Source organism: Carettochelys insculpta, chromosome 25 (genome assembly GCF_033958435.1).
Source record: "Carettochelys insculpta isolate YL-2023 chromosome 25, ASM3395843v1, whole genome shotgun sequence".
NCBI lineage: Eukaryota > Metazoa > Chordata > Testudines > Carettochelyidae > Carettochelys > Carettochelys insculpta.
Window position 1 is genome coordinate 584106 of NC_134161.1, and position 20634 is coordinate 604739.

Genomic DNA, 20634 nt, shown 5'->3' on the forward strand with positions numbered 1-20634 from the left:
CTGGCCGATTTCCGGCACACCTGAAAGGTAAGGCAGCTCTTCTCATAAACAACTCCCCACTCCCAGTGGACAAGCTGCTTCCTTGCACAGACACACAGGCACCCTTTCCTCGGCCAGGCCTGGAAAAAATTTTCACAGGCCTGTCCTTACCCTGAGCAGACAAATTGTTCCTTTGTACAAACAATGGCTGACCACTTTGTGCTTTTTTAAACAAATCACTTTTCTCTGGCTTCTGCCCAGACACACCATTCACAGGCAATTTCTTGCCTCTAGCAGACAGTGGAATCATTTCTTCCCTCTGCTGGGCACACACTAGCCTGAAACTTCTTAACACAGGGATTCCCAACCTATGGGTGGCCCTTAGATTTCTTAAGGGTCGCCAGCAGCTTGGAGCTGAATGTGATCTTGAAGACATTTCCAGCTTCTTCACGCTGCCACATCCAGCAGCTCACTCTTATCAATTACGCATTACAGAGATCTTTGATGTTCATAGCCTGCCCAGACAAGCCACTTACTAGACCCTTGCAGTAAGTAATCTTTGCCCCCATCCCTTCCCCGCTTCTGTTCTACATTGCTGATTTGTCAGTTTTCACTTTTTGTTTGTATCTCCTCCTAGCCTGGGTGTGACCCCCCTACCCTCCAGTCTGAGCATGACCCTCCAGACCCCCCAGCCCAAGTGTGACTCCCCCAGCCCCTCAACCCACCAGCCCTCGAGTGTCTCCCATCAGCCCGAGTGTGACCCTCCCAGCCCCCAACCTGAGTATGAATCCCAGCCCCAGTACCCGATTGTGACCCCAAAGCCCTTGAGCATGATCCCCCAGCCCAAGTGACTCCCCAAGTCCCCGCAACTCCTCAGCCCCTGAGTGTGATCCCACAGCCCCTCCAGCCTATGAGTGCGATCATCCCAGCTGCCCCAACCCAATTGTCACTCCCCTGGGCTCTGAGTGACCCCCACAGTCCCCCAATTCCCCCAGCCCGACTGTGACCTCCCCAGCTCCTGCATGTGACTCCCCCAGGCTCTCAGTGTGACCCCCAGCCTCAATGAGTGTGGCCTCCCAGCCCACGAGTGTGGGGTTTAAGCTTGGGGGGTTGAGGGGGAGCAATTTGGGGCTGAGGGTCTTTCAACTATAATAATAATAAAAATTATGATAAAGTAGTATTATTATTTATGTATTTCCCTTTTTCTATGAAATATCTACTGTGAATATATAAACATGAGGGGGCACAATTTTATATTCTTACCTTAGGCACAAAATTAGCTAGTTACAGCCCTGCTCCCCAGCACTGGCTGGTTTTGAATTGCCTTGGGTCACCAAGTCTTCCTGAATTGTCAGAATGGGCCCCGTCCGGAAAAGGTTGGGAACCGCTGCCTTAACACAAACTTTAATTTTTTTTTTTCAGCAGGATTTTAACCTGATTCTTAACTGTAACCTGTTTCAAAGAAACCTTCTGCACCCTGCTCCTTCCCTGTCTCTGCTCTAATTCCAAGCTCCCTTTTGGGACACCAGGTTCATATGCAGCAATCGCATTCAGAGGCACGCTGCTCTTCTGCATAGACCAGCAGCCAACATCTTCAGATCAACAAAAAGTCCTGTGGCACCTTATAGACTAACAGATATTTTGGAGCAAAAATATCCAAAATATCTGTTGGTCTATAAGGCGCCACAAGACTTTTTGTTCTCGAAGCTACAGACTAACACAGCTACCTCTCTGATAATTTTCAGATCGACAGCCAGAGAAACTTTCCCCTGGCCATAGCTATGCAGGCTAGTTACAGAGCATTTCTCAGAGCTACACTCATCACCTTTAGAAATCTCCCTGTTACAGACAGGCAATACAGACACAGAAGAGTTACACAGATACTCATTTTTAGACATACCCAATGTGTTACAATCAGGGCGCAAACCAGAACAGTTACACACCCGACTCTCAGGGGATGGCTGCTTTTGCTTCTCCTGAGATGGCTTTGACCAGAATTCCATGGCTCAGATTTCATACCTTGGGCACACTCTGCTTTTTCCAGTTCAGCTTCTTTCGGCCTCTTGCATTCTCTCCCACAGCTCTCTTATTATACTGATCTGATAACTTCTGTTGATAATCCAAATTCTGCTCTCTTTCTATTGTGGTCAAATCTGCAGGGTTCAAAGCATCAGGTAAAGGCTGCACTCTCTTGGGCTGGCCCCTTTTCCACTTGGCCATTCTTTCAGCAGCCTCTTTCTTCACTGTTTCTGCCTGGTACCACACCCACAACAGTCAAATTCCCCATTTGTAACTTCTTTGCTAAAGGAAATTTTTCTTTCACAGCACAGCTCTTCCAGGGCTTTCTTTCAAGCCGTTCACACCATTGCGAATCCATTTTAAACTGCCCTTTAATCAAAAGTCTCTCAAAACCCAAATTTAGAACGGCATGGGCTCTTGATCCCAAGAGCAATTAGCCAGGTTTTGTGGCTCCAAATGCGACTACGCTGTTCTAATCGGACAGGGTTTCTGGGCACAGCTAAGGAAATCAATCCAGGGCACCTTTGCATAAAAACAAGCTACTCACAGCCCCAGGCTGGGATTTACTTCTCACAAAAGCAAATCCAACCAGCCACAACAGCACTTCTGCCAACCCTTGGTCAGCCAGAAGCCATACAAGCAAACTCACAGACTTCCCAGCTGCTATAGCAGCCCAGACCAACAACCTCAAATTCAGACGCGAGGCTCTTAAGCCTGTTTCACCAACTCCACACAGATTCTTCTGGGCCCCAAAGGGTCCAGCTCCAGCTACTGGTCAATATATATTTGGCTCTTACCCAAAAACAAGATGCTCACCAATCCTTTTGATCTAAATATCTAAAAGTTTATTAATAAAAAAGAAAGAACAGTGTTAGAGAGAAAACGTGTTCAAGCAATACTTAACACACATCAATTACAGAGAGAAAGCCGTGCTAGTCTATACACTATCAAAACAAAAAGCAGTCAAGTAGCACTTTAAAGACTAGCAAAATAGTTTATTAGGCGAGCTTTTGTGGGACAGACCACGAAAGCTCACCTAATAAACTATTTTGCTAGTCTTTAAAGTGCTACTTGACTGCTTTTTGTTTTGATACATCAATTACAGTTATTAATGCAGGCCAGTGATGTTGTTTACTGATTCTTGAAAGTCCATTTCAGGTCACACAGTTTGCAGATCTGGCCCACTGGGTTCCACATGAGGGTGCATGGACCCTTGGAGGCCAAAAGACAAAGATTGAAGATGGTCACTTTCAGGTCTGCAACTTTCTGTGTCCCCCTTCCTTTGTTCCTTTTCTTCTTCCCATAGTCCTTTGAGGACCCACCCCTCCCTGACTCAGGTGGGCTGTTGTGGCAAACTGCCATTGGATGAGTCACAGGGGACAGTCTCAAGTTTCTGAAATGGGCCTGTTCCTTTGTCTCAGCTCAGGTCACCTGACCAGTGGGCTGCATCCCATTGACAGGACTCAAGTGTTTGAAACGTGGATTTGATGTCTGAGCCTTTGTTAACACAGTCCCTTATCCTGGCTGGGGCTGAGTTCACACCCCGCCTTGTGAAGCTTACCACTCACATTTTCTAATACAGCTACATAGCTAAAAGCTATAACTTTACCTACCCACATGATACAGACACATAAGTATCATACTCATATTCAGGGCACCATCAGCTTTCATTAGACACCTCACACGGCCCTGCCCTTAGCACAATATTTGGGGCTAACAGCCACACTGGGCACAAAAATGGCTTCCAGAGCCTATATAAAAATCCAGTCACGTGACACCCTTACGCCTCAGGTTCCTACTGTTGCCTGGTGACCGTATGTAAAACAGAAGGGACACAGCGGGGAGCTGGACTGCATCGCCCCGTGCCTGTGGTCAGTAGCAGGTGGGTTTGCCGCAGCCCCACCTGTGTCTGTGTCTGTGTCTGGCAGCGGCCCCCACTGACTGTGAAAGGGACTAAAACTGGGCAAGCCTCTGGGAGCCTCGCGCCGTGTGGCCCTGGCCCTGGAGTACTGGCCAGGAACAGGGAAGGGATCCTCTCTCTTGTCCATAATATTTAAATATCTGGAAACCTCCTGGTCCCAAGGCTGACAGATATGGAAGAGTTTACTGGAATTTGGGAGCCACGATGCATGTGAATATGAGATGGTCCTTAATAAATAACGTCAAACCGTACTTTTTGTAACCCCTATTTTAAGAACAGCACAACGAATGATTTGAAATGCAAATCACTACTGCAGGACATTCATAAACTTCTTACATCTTCTATTTCCTCACACTTTACGTACGTGTTTAGGCCACTGTCTTCCTGACATTCACTCATGAACCTCTCTCTGGAGGACACTGAGGGAGTTATTCAACCCTCTGAGATCACATACTGTTTGCTATTTAGACATGAGCTGTTCATTTTTGGGCTTTTAGAAGTTCACTGTTTCGAAGTGACCAGGAGGTTTTTTTTTTTTTTTTTTTTTTTTAACTTCACAATGATAGGGTTGGGAGCCAGAAAGAAGTCCTTAAACAGCAGCATGTGGTTCCGGAGCAACAGGCTGCAGATGAGTGCCTTGGTGTCAAGGTGCCAGTTGGATTATCCTCATCATCAGAGAGGTAGGACAGTAATGACCTTGCAGGCGTGGAAACCAATGTCAGCGTGGTGCTTGGGAGTTGTGTCAGCACGGAAGTACCGGGCACCGATATAAGTGTGAGGTCAGATTGGGTGGAAAGTGGGGGTGGTGCGGGAGACTGGCAGTGCCCATATTTGACTGGTTTGGTACTGAGGCACCCAGGGTGCACGGTACGAGAGGTATGGTTGCTGCTGGCAGTATCTGTGAGGTTGGTACCAGTGCCAATTCATGGTGTGGTGGCTTCTGAGTGACTAGCACCGACATTTTTGGTGCCACAGCCATCTATTTGTTTGGCTGTACTGCAGGAGTCAGATGAGACTTCGGTTTAGCCTTGTTCCCTCAAGCCATCTGCATACTGGATGGGCCCGGTGCCCCAAGCTCTGGCGCAGACGGCGCTGTCTGTACCAAGACAGATTTATGAGTTGAAGAATGATTTTTCTTTGGCAACTCTCCACGTGGCAAGGTGGACAGCCTGTGCTTTGCGGCTACCTTAGATTTACCTGGTCCTTGATCAGAGGCTGCCACAGGAGAAGCTTGCCTTGGTGGAGGCCTCACCTCTGGGTCCAACGCTGGTCTCGGAGACTTTTCAATAATGAATCAATTTTAATTGGAGGTCTCTGGCTGTTAAGGATCTTGCTGAGAGCTTCTTACAATGAGCACACTTTCGAGGGACTTGTGCCTCACCTAAACAACAGATACATTTATCACACCCATCTGAAACTGGTATAGAAAGATGGCCTGAGGAACACTTTTTGAAACCTGGAGAGCCAGGCTTAGTTAAAGGAATGGCGCCAACAGGCACTAAGTATTTTTTTTTAAACTAACCAGAACTAATATACTCTTTTTTTGAAGAAAAATGGTAAAACTGTAAGAAGAACTATGAAGGGAGATAGCCATCGTGCACTGCCTGCCGACCTGTCAGTTCCTTCTCTACCGTCTTTGGCTTAGGTCAGAATCTCAGCAGCTCCTGGTTAACAGCTGCTCCACGCGCAAGCCACATACTATGCATGCGCTACTGCCAAGGGGTAGCGCTGCTAAAACCCTTCTGGCGGCATGTGCAGGGCACCAAAATACTTAACGTGAAGCACCCACAGGGATACTCCTGGCAGAAGGATATTTAATTCACGATGCAACAAAAGAAAGAGGAAGTTATTCATCTCGTACAGTAACAACAGTTCTTCGAGATGCGTACCCCATGGGAGCCCTTTCTGGGTGTCAACGTGTCCTCATTCTGGCACTTGGAGATTCTTCCACAGCTGTGGTTTCCTGCACCATACAATCACAGAAGTGCCTCCCCATGCTCTCTGGAGTGCGCGCGACACAGGCTCCTCTGTTCCTTCTCGCCCTGAAAATTACAGCAGGACACTCCAAAGCAGGGGAAGGAGGGAGGGAAGTGGAGCACCCACAGGGGGACACATCTCAAAGATTCATCGTTACTGCACAAAGGTGAGTAACTTCCTCCTCTTCTTCGAGTAGCGTCCCCATGGCGCTCCACTCTGGGCGACTATAAAGCAGCAGTCGCAGAATTGAGAAGTGTTTGGAGCTCAGTCACTACCCCAGTAGACAACACAGCTTGGCCCACTCGGATAGAAGATGTGATAGTAGTTTTGCCTGCACAGTATCAGGCAAATGTGTTACTGGAAGACCATGTGGCCACCTTACAAAGGTCTGTGAGCAGTACGTTCTTGAGAAACGTGGTAGTGGAAGACACGGCCTGGGTTGAGTGGGTCATGACAGCACCTGGTAGCTCTCCATGATGAAGTGCACAACAACAAGTGTGGATACAGGAGAAAATCCACTTTGAAAGTCTTTGGGATGAGACGGGCTGGCCTTTGAACCATTCTGCAGAGGACAGGAAAAGCTGGGGAGACTTGTGCCATGGCATCATACATTCACTGTAGAAGACTAATGCCCAATAGACATCCAACATATGCCATGCTGTATTTGCTGGGTCACAATGCAGCTTCAGGAAAAATGCAGGTAAGTGAATCAGCTCAATGTGAAATAGTGAAGGAACCTTGGGCAGAAACTTGGGGTGAGGTCGCAAGGTAACTATCTTAGGTAACGACAGTGTAGGGAAGCTCCACCATTAGGGTGGCCAGAGCCCTGACATGCCTGGCTGATGTGTTCGCCACAAGGAAGGAGAACTTCATAGACAGGTGAAGCCAGGAACATGTTGCCGAGGCCTAAAAGTGCAGCTTCATAAGGCAGTGAAGCACACGATTAAGGTCCCATAAGGGAACCGGGGGCGGGGAAGGACAGGGGACTGAAGGGAAGGTGTTCTGAAGGCCTGTTAAAAAGCATTTGGTGATACAACTGGCCAGGAACAAAGGCCACTCTTCGAATTGGTGAAATGCTGCTATGGCCACGGTGTTCATTTGGACCGTGCTGAGACTAACGCCTAACTCACACAGGTGCAGAAGGTAGTCCAAGAGGACAGGCAAGGGCGCGGTATGAGGAGGCATAGAGTGGTGGGAATCCATCCAATGAGAAAACCGCCACCACATACAAGACTTGTGTGTCTGTTCCTCTCTGCTGTTGATAAGGATTGTTACTCCCTCAGAGCATGCAGTTTCAGCACTTCAGAGCCATGAAAGAGTCATGCAAAGAGGTGAAGCTTGAGGGGATCAGGATGCAGAGTATGGCCGAAGTCCTGAGACAGAAGGTTATGGTGAGGAAGAAACAGATAAGGAGCTGCTACTGACATCTGAAAGAGATAAGGGAACGAATTTTGTCTGGGCCAGGCTCGGGCTACTAGAATAACGAGGGCTTGCCTGCTCTCGAGTAGCACCTTGTGGAGAAATGGAATGGGGGTAAAATGCACACAGAAGAGGTGCATTTCATGTGATGGTAAAGGCGTTCCTAAGGGAATGCATCCCAAGCCCAGCTCTGGAAGAGTACTGGTTACATTTTCTGTTATTTCTGGTGGTGAACAGGTCTATGTGAGGGTAATCCCACAGCTGAAACACCAAGTTGAGGGCCACTGTATTGATTTCCCATTCATGATGGTCTGTGAATGTGCAACTGAAGGTATCGGCCGTAACATTACTTCTCTCTGCGGAGTACTCAGATATGGGATTGATCTGGTGTCCGATGCACCATGTCCACAGACTTAATGGCTTCCACATTGAGAGACAGTGAATATTCTTGTCAGTAAGAATATTGACCACTTTGCCAACCAGGAGCCGCTGGAAATGTTTGCAGGAGTAGCGGATTGCTCGAAGTTCCAACACATTGATGTGGAACATTTGTTCGGTGAACCTGCCTCGTGCTATGTGGCAACCAAGGTGCACTCCCCGGCTAAGGAGAGAATCATCTGTGATAAGAAAATGACCAACAGCAGCAGTTGGTAAACGGCACACCGGCGGGGATGTTGCCTGGACACGTCCAACATTGAAGAGAAGCAAGAAACCGTGGGGGGACAGCCACTGACTTGGAAAGTGGGTCCCTCGCCAGACTATAGCAAGAGGCCAACCATGCCTGAAGACAGCGCACATGAAACCTGGCTACCTTGACCACGTTAGTGGCGGCAGCTGTATGGCCCAGTAATGCTAGGCAGGCATGTACCACAGTGGTAGGAGACAGACGTGCTGCCTGAACGAGGTTGCACAGAGTGCAAAATCTATGAACAGGCAGGGTAACTGTGGCTGTGACGGTGTCTGTGTTCACGCCTATGAATTCCAGAGCCTGAGTGGGATGGCTCACAGACTTCGCATAACTGAAAGGTCCAAGAGGAGCTCAGGTAAGTGTGGCTTTTGCGGGGCTGTGTTGTGAGCTGGTGGGTTGAATATCCAGTGTCTGTGAGCATTTGTTTTGCAGTTTGAAAGCGTGCTTGACAGTTGGATAAGTTTGAAAAAGTGTGAATTGGGAGTGATTTGTTCTAGGTGGGCCTTCAACGGCTGATTGGATTAGAGGCCAGGCTTTGAGCCAGCAACCTTATTAAAAGGCAGCCACATTGAACACTGTGAGCAGCGAACAGGGCAGCAGCCCACAGGTAGTTAAGCTTGGAAGTTTGCCTTCAGAGGAGCCCCATACTGACTGGTCTCTTTCCTACAGTTGGCTTCTCTTCTGCCCTTCAAGGCAGCACAAAAAACATCTGAGAGAACTCTTAAGAAAGGCAAAAATGGATAGCGACAAGTCAGCTCTTGCGACCTGCACAGCATGCACCATGTTCATCTTCCTCCCAGAAGACAGAAGAGATTTTGTTTGTACCAAGTGCAAGCTGGTCGCCATCTTGGAACAATAAAGGACTTGAGGCCCAAATATCAACCCTCTGGTCCACCGGAGAAGAAGAGGACTCCCTTGAAAGATGGCAGCATGTAGTCCTGCAGGCACAGAAAGCTAAGCAACCAGTCAGGACAGTACAAAACAAGGAAGAAAATTGGAAGCAGGTAACCTCCAGGAGAAGAAACCCAATTCATGTATCTAAGTCCAGTGGAGGTAAGCAACTGCTTTCAGGCTCTCTGCACAGGTACTACAGTGGAGAATGCTGTGGCAGAGACCTCTCAGAAAAGGAATAAGATGACGACCCCACTGATTAGAAGGCATGGGATGCATAGTCCTAGAGATGGGGGTTCAATGACCACCACCCCTAAGAGAAGAATACAGGTGATAGCAGTTGGGGACTCCCTCCTAAAAGGGACGGAGTCATCCATCTGCCATCCAGACCTGGAATTTCAGGAAGTTTGCTGCTTAGCAGGAGCTAGAATCCAAGATGTAACAGTGTCTTCAAAAATCAAACCTGAAGATCATTACCCCTTCCTACTTCTCCATGTAGCAATCAGTAACACAGCAATGAGCAACCTTGAGGAGATCACTGCAGATTATGTAACTGTGAGAAGAAAAATGAAGGAATACAGAGAAGAAGTTGCGCTCTCGTCTATTCTCCCTGTCAAAGGAAGAGGTCTGGGTAGAGATCATCAAATCATGGATATAAATGCGTGGCTGAGCAGGAGATGTCAGAGAGAAGGCTTTGGTTTCTTTGAAAATGGGATTCTGTTTCAGGAACAAGGATTGTTAGGAAGAGATGGGATCCACTCAACGAAGAGAGGGAAGAGCATCTTTGCAGGCAGCCTTGCAAACCTACTGAGGAGGGCTTTAAACTAGATTCATCGGAGGATGGTGAGACAATCCCTGAGGTAAGTGGGGAAGGAGGAGGGTACAACAAAGGAGAAACCCCGATTCAAAAGGGGAAAGTAGGCCAAATCACCTAGTTATCCAAGGTGTTTGTACAGAAATGCAAGAAGCCTGGAAAACAAACAGGAAGAATTAGAGGCCTTGGCACAGTCAAAGGCATCTGGGGTGATTGGAATAACAGAGACTTTGTGGGATGACTCACATAACTGGAGCGCTATCATGGAAGGGTATAAACTGTTCAGGAAGGACAGGCAGGGGAGAAAAGGAGGAGGATTTCTGCTGTATGTAAGAGCAGTATGATTGCTCAGAGCTCCAGTATATGGAGAGAGAAAAGCCAGATGAGAGTCTTTGGGTTAAGCTTAGAGGTGGTAGCACCAGAGGTAATATTGTGGTTGGTGTCTGCTATAGCCAGTCAGATCAGGCAGATAAGGATTTCTTCAGACAACTAAGAGAAGCTTCCAGTTCACAGGCCCTGGTTCTCATGGGAGACTTTAATTACCCAGACATTTGTTGGGAGACCAATACAGCAGCACACAGACAATCCAGCAAGTTTTTGTGGACTGCTGACAATAACTTCTTGGCACAAGTGCTGAAAAAACCAACCAGGGGCCATGCGCAGCTTGTCCTGCTGCTCACAAACAGGGAAGAACTTATAGGAGAAATAGAAGTGGGTGGCAACCTGGGCTGCAGTGACCACGAGATGGTGGATTTCAGGATCCTGACAAAAGGAAGGAGAGTAAGCAGTAAAATATAGACCCTTGATTTCAGAAGAGCAGACTTCAACTCCCTCAGAGAGCTGACAGGCAGGATCCCCTGGGATGCTAATATGAAGGGGAAAGGAGTTCAGGAGAACTGGCAATATTTTAAAGAGGTCTTATTGAAGGCACAGGAACAAACCATCCCGATGTACAGTTAGAAAAGCAAATATGGTAGGAAACCAACTTGCCTTACACCAAGAAAATCCTTGGAGAGCTTAAACACAAAAGGGATGCACATATACAGTGGAAACTTGGACAGATGATTAAGGAGGAGTATAAATACATGGTTGGAGAATGCTGGGGAGTAATCAGGAAAGCGAAAGCACAGTTGAACTGCAGCTAGCAAGGAATGTGAAGGGCAACAAGGCAGCTTTTTGCAGGCATTTTAACAATAAAGGTTATCAGGGAAGGGCTGGGGTCCTTACTGGATGAGGGAGGTAACATGGTGACAGATAACGTAGGAGACACTGAAGTACTCAATGCTTTCTTTTGCCTCAGTCTTCACAGACAAGTTCGGCCCCCAGACTATGGCATTAGAAAATGCAGTATAGGAAAGATCTGGGCAGCCCTCGGTGGGGAAAGAACAGGCTAAGGGCTATTTAGAACAGCTAGACATACACAAATCCATGGGTCCAGATTTAATGCACCAAGGGTACTGGGGGAATTGGCAAATGCCATTGCAGAGCCTTTCACTATCATCTTTGAAAACTTGTAGAGATTGAGAGAGGTCCCGAATGACTGGAAACAGGCAAATGTAGTGCCCATCTTTAAAAAAGGAAAGAAAGACAACCCAGGGAACTATAGACCAGTCAGCCTTACTTCAGTCCCCGAAAAATCATGGAGGGGATCCTCAAGGAATCCATTTTGGAACACTTGGAAGAGGGGAAAGTGATCAAGAGTAGTCAACATGGATTCACCATGGGCAAGTCGTGCCTGACCAATCTGATTAACTTCTATGAGGAGGTAACTAGCTCTGTGAACATGGAGAAGTCAGTGGATGTGATATACCTTGACTTTAGCAAAGCTTTTGATGTAGTCTCCCACAACATTCTTGCCAATAATTTAAGGAAGTATGGACTGGATACATGAACAGTAACATGGACAGAAAGCTGACTAGATGGTCAGGCCCAACTGCTAGCAATCAATGGCTCAATGTCTGCTTGGCAGTTGGTGTCAAGTGGAGTGCCCCAGGCATCAGTTCTGGGGCCAGTATTGTTCAACGTCTTTGTTAATGACCTCAATGAGAAGATGGATTGCACCCTCAGCAAATCTGTGGATGACACTAAGCTATGGGGATGGGTAGATATGTTGGAGGGTAGGTATAGGGTCCAGAGTGACCTAGACAAATTGGAGGATTGGGTCAAAAGTAACCTGATGAAGTTCAACAAGGAGAATTGCAGAGTCTTGCAGTTGGGACAGAAGAATCCCAAGCATTGTTACAGGCTGGGGACCAAGTGGCTAAGTAGCAGTGCAGCAGAAGATGACCTGGGGATTACAGTGGATGAGAAGCTGGATATGAGTCAACAGTGTGCCCTTGTAGCCAAGGAGGCTAATGGTGATATTGGGGTGCATTAGGAGGAGCACGTGTGGACCTAAAAGACTTTGTTTTGTTATGGACCACTTCCACTACTAGGGAGTTAGGAGATGGGTGTCCTGGGGTGCGACAAAATATTTGTCGGCCCTTTTGCTGGCGGGGGTGATGGATGCTGGGATTTGCCACAGGGTTGTTGCCAGGTCCATGACGGCCTCATCCACAGGCAACGCCACCCTACAAGTCTAATAGCTTCACAGGGACTGCCAGCGTGTCCTTGTCCAAGGACTGTGCCACATGGTGGAAAAGGTCCTGGAAAGACCAGGTGACATCAGTGGAAGGGGGTGACACAGAAAGCACTCATCATCTGGTGATGTCAAAGATAGGTGTAAAGGGGAGGCCCCTTCCCCTTCAGAAGATGGCCCCTCAGTACTGGCCTGCACCGATGGAGAAACTGTGCCATGGATGGTCATGGTGAGGGCAGGTGTGGTACCAACACAGAAGACTGTGCTGACTGCGTATGCTGGTGCCGCATTAGTTCGTGCCATGAGGACCACTACTGTTCTGAGTGGGAGTAATGGTGGGCAAACCCTGGAGGAGGAGGTGGCTATTGCATGGTGGCCAGAATTGGTGGGGAATTCTGCCAGGGATGCACTGGGCTAGAATGTTGTGAGGAGAATACACTGACACCGTCATATCTGGCACCTGATGTCAGAGGTCTGGTCTCAGAGGTGAATGACAATGCCAAATGGTGGGACAGGCATGGTGAAGCCTGTGGCTGTGGTCATGATCGATGTCGACGAAGCAGTGGCATCACAGGTTAACTAGTTGGTACTCGCGCTGGCGCTGGGTCCCTTGGTGCCAGTGGATGCAGTGCAGAGGGCACGGATGATGCACTGTGCTTGTGGAGGTGCTGCACCACCTCCCGTGGTGTTTGAGAGTAGGGAGGGTTGTGGAGAGAGCGAGCGGTGCTGTTTTCTGGGGGACGCAGTGGGAGGAACAGACACTGGAGTGGGCTGCTTTGCCTTGGCCAAAGACGGGCCTGCCGGTGCCCAGAGTATCACTGGTGCTGACAAAGTCAGTGCCATGTCCTTGCGTTTTGGCATGGAATGTGCACATCTAGTTGGTGCCGGCAGGGACATTGCCGAGGAGCTCCAGAATGGTTCTCCCTGCTGGTGTGGCCTGTATAAATGGTGCTGGAGGCCAGCAGAGGGACCTGGTACAGCAATGGGAGACCCTTTGGAGTCCTCACGCTTGGCCGCAATCTTAGCTGCTGGCTCGGCTGAGGCCAGTAGCTGTAAGGACTTCTTATACAGGAAAGTCTTAAGCCTGCTAGCCTGGTCCTTGCGGGCTCTTGCCATCAGGCTGGAACAACGAATGCAAGGGCTGCATTTGGTGGCCTTCTTCGAGGCACTTAATGCAAGACGCAAGGCAGGTGGTGCACCCCTTGAATCCTGGGGAACCCAGCATAGCGGTGATGCAGTACACTAACTCAGTCTTTCTCCACCTATTTTTTTAAATAAGGTACCCCTTTTTAAAATAAAAATAAAATACCCCCAGACTTCTCGTGTACCCCTAAGAGTATGCATACCACTGGTTTTGCAACATGGTCCTAAGGTAAACTGAGGCCTTGAAACAAGTGCCTGTCAACCTTTCCAGATTACTGTACCTTTTTCAGGAGTCAGATTAATTTTGCATACCACCAAGTTATACTTCACTTAAAAACTATTTATAAAATATGCATAATTATCAGCGAAGACCACTACTGAAAGCTTGCTGACTTTGTCCCATCTTATTACCAAACAATGAATTGGAATACATATATTGTACTTACATTTCAATGTAAGGGATATATGAAGCAGCAGAAACATGTCATTGTCTGAACTTTTAGATTGCACTGACTTTACTAGTGTTTTTTTATTTAGCCTGTTATAAAACAAGGCAAATATCTAGAGGAGTTGATGTACCCTCTGGAAGACCTCAGTGTACCCCCAAGGGTACACATTCCCCTTGTTGAGAAACACTGTACTAACTCTAAGAACTAGTTTTTGTGTTTGCTATGAGCATAGAACAAGGTACAAAATTTGGACTAGGGTTCCAGCTAAAGAACTAACAGGCTAATAAACTATTCTTGAAACTCTTTTGCAGAGAGCAGTGAGACTTCATCTGCAGCTGAGGATGGCAGAGGAGGAACTGTGGCATGCATGCCAAAGAGCACGAGGAGGTGCTTCTGCACATGCGCAGAGCAGGAAACCGTGGCTATGGAAGAATCTCTGAGTGCCGACATGAGGATGCACCGGCACCCAGAGTGGAGTACCCACAGGGACACTCCTTGAAGAAGAATTAAAGATTTTGCTGTCCCTAGAAGTCAGTAGGAACTTCCAGCTTATTCACCTCACCCCTCACCCTCATCATTGACATTTGGGATCACCATGCTAATTATTAGGCCAAGAGAAGTGCCTCAGCTTCCAGCTAAACACAAACTGACATTATTACAGTAAACTCGCTCATATCCAGCATTCTATTATCCAGAACTCTCAAATAACCGTCATTTTAACCATACGCAAATGTTAGTAATGTTTCCCATAAGTACAGTATAGTGAAAGTAAATAAAAATAAATGCAACACACACAGTGTAAGTTTGCAGTAGATCCCCCACTTACACATAGGTTGTGTTCCTGGTCAAGTAAGTCAAATTTCACATAAGTCAGGACTGGGTGGGGGAGAGGGCCCTGATGCCTTTGGGTCCCCCAGTCCTGGCTGCGCCTGGCTCCTTGCTCCCGTGAGTGGTGCGGAGCCCAGAGCTAGGCCCAGCAACACTGGTCACTTTCCCGGCTCCCACAAGCAGAGGGGAGCCGGGAGCCAGGCTGCTGCCTGGTTCCCAGCTCCTCGCCACTGATGATTTCGACTTGCGTTATTGTAAGAAATGCGTAAGTTGAAATTGTCTAAGTCCAGAGTCTACTGTACCGTGTACAATCATAGAACAACGCAGCTGGAAGAGACCTAAAAAAGCCATCGAGTCCAGCCCCCTGCCCTAAGCCGCACCAAACCCATCAGCTCAGCCCAGCCAGGGCTTTGTCCAGGCAAGACAAACACCTCCAGGGACAGAGACCACACTACTTCCCTGGGGAGACCATTCCAATGCTTCACAACCCTCCTAGTGAAAAAGTTCTTCCTAATGTTCAACCTGGACCTTCCCAACCGCAGCTTCAGACCATTGTTCCGTGTTCTGCCATCCGTGACCACTGTGAATAGCCTCTCTCCAGCCTCTTTGCAGCCTCCCTTCAGTAAGTTGAAGGCTGCTATCAAGTCTCCCCTCAGTCTTCTCTTCTGCAGACTAAACAGTCCCAATTCCCTCAACCTTTCTTCATAAGTCATGTGCTCCAGCCCCCTAATTATTTTGGTTGCCCTCCGCTGGACCCTCTCCAGTGTATCCACATCCTTCCTATAAATGGGGGCCCAGAACTGCACACAGTCCTTCAAATGTGGCCTCTCCAAAGCCAAATAAAGAGGAATAATCACTTTTCTGGATCTACTGGCAACACTCCTCTTGATGCAACCTAATATGCCATTAGCTTTCTTGGCTACGTCGTCACACTGTTGACTCATGTCCAGCTTCTCGCCCACTACAACTCCCAGGTCCTTTTCTGCAGAACTACTACCGAGCCAGTTGGACCCCAGCCCGTAACAATGCTTGGGATTCTTCCGGCCCAAGTGCAGGACTCTGCACTTGTCCTTATTGAACCTCATCAGATTTCTTGCAGCCCAGTCTTCCAATTTGTCTAAGTCAGTCTGGACCCTGTCCCTACCCTCCAGCGTATCAACCTCTCCCCCAGCTTAGTGTCATCTGCAAACTTGCTGAGGGTGCAATCCAACCCCTCATCCAGGTCATTGATAAATATGTTGAACAGAACAGGACCCAGAACTGAACCTTGGGGCAGTCCACTGGAAACTGACCGCCATTCTGACAATATTACTGTTGTTGGTAAATAAACTATTCTGCGTACTTTTGTTTTTGTTTAAGCTTGTTTTTCTTTAGTGTTATGCATGTCTAGGTACACCTCTCTATAACCCGGAATTCAATATCTGGCAACCTTCTGGTCCCGGAGCTGTCGTATATGAAAGTGTTCACTGTAGATTCCAGTGGGTGGGGAGGGAAGACCAGGATGGGGGAGACGAGGAAATGGATGCTTAAGAAACGCATGTACTCAGCTGGTAAAACATCACAATTCCCTAGAGACGGTCAGGAGCTTTTATCTTGACTTAAAACCTTGATCAGAAATTAAGGCAGCGTGCAGTACACTCTGGTTAACTCAGCCCTGCTCAGGGACTGCCAAGAATCTGGACATTTCCCTCAGTGCCACAGCACAACCACCTCCAGGAAAGGCTATAGTGACTCCAGAGTGGACGGTCCAACAGTACAGTGTGAACAGGGGTCTAAATCCACGTGGGAGGCCCTGTATACAGCGTAATGCTCACTGAACATTATGACCTCAGTGAGCATGCACTGATCTGCAAAACAGCACTGAAGTCAAGTCAGCACCAGCTACGCACAAAGCTCAGGTGGACTGGCCATGCTGTTGTGGAGTCATGTAGATGGGGCCAAGACAGCTGAGGGCCCAAGCCAGTCTGGTATCACACATAATACCTCTCCTATTCTTACACTGCATTCAAAAACTGTCCAGCACAATACCACTGACTCCACACCACACAAAATTCACCTCCAGAGTACCACGTCTCTGCCTCTCGCACGATACACACAGAGCGGGCAACACCACAACCCTACCACAGCCAAACGTGCCCACCAAATGCCCTGTAAGCCAGCAAACACCTTCTCTCCTGGGTGCCACTGGTGCCTTCTCTCCTGGGCGGGAGCCAGATGTGCAGGGATCTCAGGGTTATTTGGGGAGAGGATACTCACTGTGTGAGCTGCTAATGGGTTTGTCGTCGTCCTCGCTGTCTGGGCCTGAGCACCATTCGTCCCCGCTGTATGGCTGTTTCCTTTCAAGCACACACCGTCGCTTTCTGCGCGGAGCCACTTCGCCTGCAATGGGATAGAACCTGTCAGAAATTGGGACGTGCCACAGCACAGCCATGGAACGAGGAGGCTGGAGCTCTGCCCCTCCATCTACTAGCACTTTAGGGTTGCAATAGCAAAACCAGCTGAGGGAGGTCAGTGCAAAGAAAGGCAGATGTACAAGGGCTCAGCTCTCCATGTCAGGCCTCTTCTCAGCCCTGACTATCATCCTCTGTCTGCTTCCTGCGCTAAAGCACAGCAATCCCACCTGGCAGACCCACCACGTGGACTCCGGCCCAATGGTGGATCTGCCCTACTGTGGATCAGATGCCCTGCTATCTCCAAATAGTGCAGGGCCTACACCAAGCCTCCCTGCTACATTGCACAGCTTGGAAGTAGCCTTTGCACCTCCGACCCCAGACAAGTGGCTGAACTGTGACATGCTTGCAGCAAGGCCTTGACTGTGCTGTGGTGAGGCACTGCTGGTATGGCCTTGCAAAGAGGCATTTAGCAGTCAGAGCCAAGGCTGGGAGCCCGATGCCAGGACCCCTGCTTTAATGGAGTCATTCCTCACCTCCACAGGGAGAGGATCACTGCCTGAGCTGGGTCCAGACTGCCGTCACAGAACTATCTACAGCACCACGAGATTGTCTGTCAGGCACCCAGCAGCTTTTACTAGAGTTTCAACACTACTTGAGAGCTGCAGCCGAGACATTAGCCACAGGAGGCAAAGGTACTGGTGGGAGCACTGAATGGGAAAGCTCAGTCAACACCAGCCATCTTTGCCACTCACAAGAGCTCAGACTGGCACAACAGATGGACATGGGGGCTCATCAGAAGCCTGTCAACTCCCATCTGCCTGCTGGCTGTATCAGGGTTGTTCCCAACAGGATCCCACCCAGGGGTTTGCCCTGAGTAGCTGAAATGTGCGCTGCAGTGGGGCCCTAGCCTCCCTTTGAGAGACAATTCCTCAGCCTGAGTCAGCATGCTGCTAGGATGCTTCCCGGCATCCTGCTCAAATTTTCCCCTCTCAGTTTCAGCTAAGATCTTCTCCCTCGTTGCTCTTGCAGTAACTCCCCGCTCTGTATTGGGTTCATATTCCCAGCTCTCCTCCCAGTCAGGCACAACAAGCTCTCTCTCTGGACATCTTGACCTCAGCATTTCGACTCCCTCCCCAAAGGCCTGAATCTAGAACCGTGGATGGTGACTGGAGGAGAGAAAAGCACCACTGGTTTTCACGCAAGAAAAGTTACTAACCATACCTCTTCCTGCCTCCAAGAAAAGAAATCAAATGGCAACTGCTTCCAATCAAAGCAGAATTAAAGGGTAACAGAGAGGAAGCCGTGCTAGTCTATACACTATCAAAACAAAAAGCAGTCAAGTAGCACTTTAAAGACTAGCAAAATGGTTTATTAGGTGAGCTTTCGTGGGACAGACCCACTACTCTACTAACATCATATATGCCATCATGTGCCAACAATGCCCAGATGCTCTGTATATTGGACAGATTCTAACTCTTTTAGACAAAGGGCCAACGGGCACAAAACAGACATCAAAACACTCCAGATCCACAAACCAGTTAGTCAACATTTTAATGGAATGGGGCATTCTGTCAATGACCTAAAGGCATGTGTGTTACTGAAAAGAAATTATCGCACCGTTCTGGAAAGGGAAGCAGCCGAGCTGGCTTTTATATTCAAATTTGGCACATTAACACATGGTTTAAATCGTGATGGGAACTTTCTGAGTCACTATAGGGGCTCGTCTGCATACTTGGCTCAATCTAATTCTTGACCTCCCCCCACCCCTCCACTCTCTCTGATTACTCACCTTGATTATCTTTTTCTGATTTGTCCTCCTTGCTTACTGTTTTTGGTTCTCTGTGCCTTAAATATTGAGTCTGTTCTGGTCTGGCTATGGTCTGAAGAAGTGGGTCTGTCCCACGAAAACTCACCTAATAAACCATTTTGCTAGTCTTTAAAGTGCTACTTGACTGCTTTTTGTTTTGAGAATTAAAGGGGGAGAAGAGCCAGGGACCCATCCACAAGAGCAAACAGTAGCAGCTCAGGTAAGCCAAAGCAACAGGCACATACTGCACTGGGGCAGGGATGTAGAGCTTTTGTCCCAGAGATGGCTTCAACCGTCTTGCAGCATGGCAATAGGCAGGAAAGCAGTGCCCCACGCTCCCCTACTCCAGGGTGTTGTGGTATTCAGAACCTGGCCTGTCATGCTCCACCATCACCAGAACACAGGAGCCACGATACTGGGTCAGACCAAGGCCATCTAAGCCAGCATCTCGTAATCTGACAACAGCAGCACCAGGTGCTTCTGAGACAATGAGCAGAATAGGCAGTTATTGAAAGATCTTCCCACAGCTTCTGGCAATCAGAGAGTTAGGGGTACCCAGGGCATGGGATGTGATCCTGACCATCCTGACTAATTGTCATTTCTGGAGCGATTATCCATAAGCTTATCAAATTCTTTTTTTGAAGCCAGTTACACTTTTGGCCTTCTTAGCATCACTAGCAATCAATGCCACCACCCAGCATGCACAAGGAAAACCCAGCAGTGATGTTTTGGGGTGTGGTCTAATATTCACATCAGCCCAGTCCTGGCATCTGACCAGGAGAGAGAGCTCTGCACGTATTTTTGCTAGGGAACATCCTTCACCAACCACCTCCAAGGATGAATCTTGGACAGCAGCTCTGTGAACACAAGCAGCTCAGAATAAGACACATTATATTATTCCTAGAAAGGAATCCATATACCCAAATGCTCCCTTGCTCCTGCTGCAAGTCAGGGATGGCTCTGGCACTAAGCCCAAGGCTGTGGGGTAGAACTATGCGGGTTGAAAACAGAAAGGAAGCTTAGGGCCATTTGTGGGATTGGTGCCATTACATACTGAAATTTTATGACACCTGTCACCAGAGGATCTTAAAAGTACTTTCCAAGACTGGATACTAAGCCCATTTAACAGAAGGACGTTAAAGGCTTAAACAGAGAGTTTCAAGAGAGAGTAAAAAAATATATTTGCCTAAAGTCACTTAGGGGGTCAGTCCCAGAGCCAGGAAAACAATTCAAGAGTGGTGACTTCACGTCCTCTCTTGTAACCTGCAAGACATCACCCCATCCCACAAGCCTCTTTTGCAAAACAGCATTTACAGGCCAGATTCAAGATACACCTATACAGCTGAACTGAGAAGCCAAAGCACTTCCAGGCATTCTAGAGTGAGTTATTTTAATAACTCACCTGTAATACGCACTGCTACAACACACTGAGCCAAAAGCACAGTTAGATTCAAATAAGGGATTGAACATCTATACAGATAATCAGAACATTCCCCATGCCAGCAGCCAGGGCTATGAACTCTCACATTCCAGAGCATTAGCCAACCTCCATTATCACTGAGGAAGAAATCTTTTCTATAGGCAGGACATAATCTGTAACATGTTTCCTGAAGCTTCTTCTGAAGCAGCTGGCACTGGCCACGGTCAGGGACAAGACACTGGGCTGGATACAGCCATAGTATGAAGCAGCCTGCCATATTCTATGTTTCTATAGAAGCCTGAACAGAG

At 48.2% G+C, this 20634-nt stretch overlaps 1 protein-coding gene across 7 annotated transcripts in view; it reads right to left on the minus strand.

Annotated features, from left to right (window-relative positions):
* The window catches only part of BCL9L (BCL9 like), a 226153-nt gene that overhangs the window by 31234 nt on the left and 174285 nt on the right, over window positions 1-20634 (minus strand). For all 7 annotated transcript variants that reach the window (XM_074976935.1, XM_074976939.1, XM_074976937.1 and 4 more), the window contains one exon: window positions 16963-17085. In XM_074976935.1, the coding sequence (XP_074833036.1) occupies window positions 16963-17085 (123 nt within the window). The remainder of the gene's footprint in view (window positions 1-16962; window positions 17086-20634) is intronic.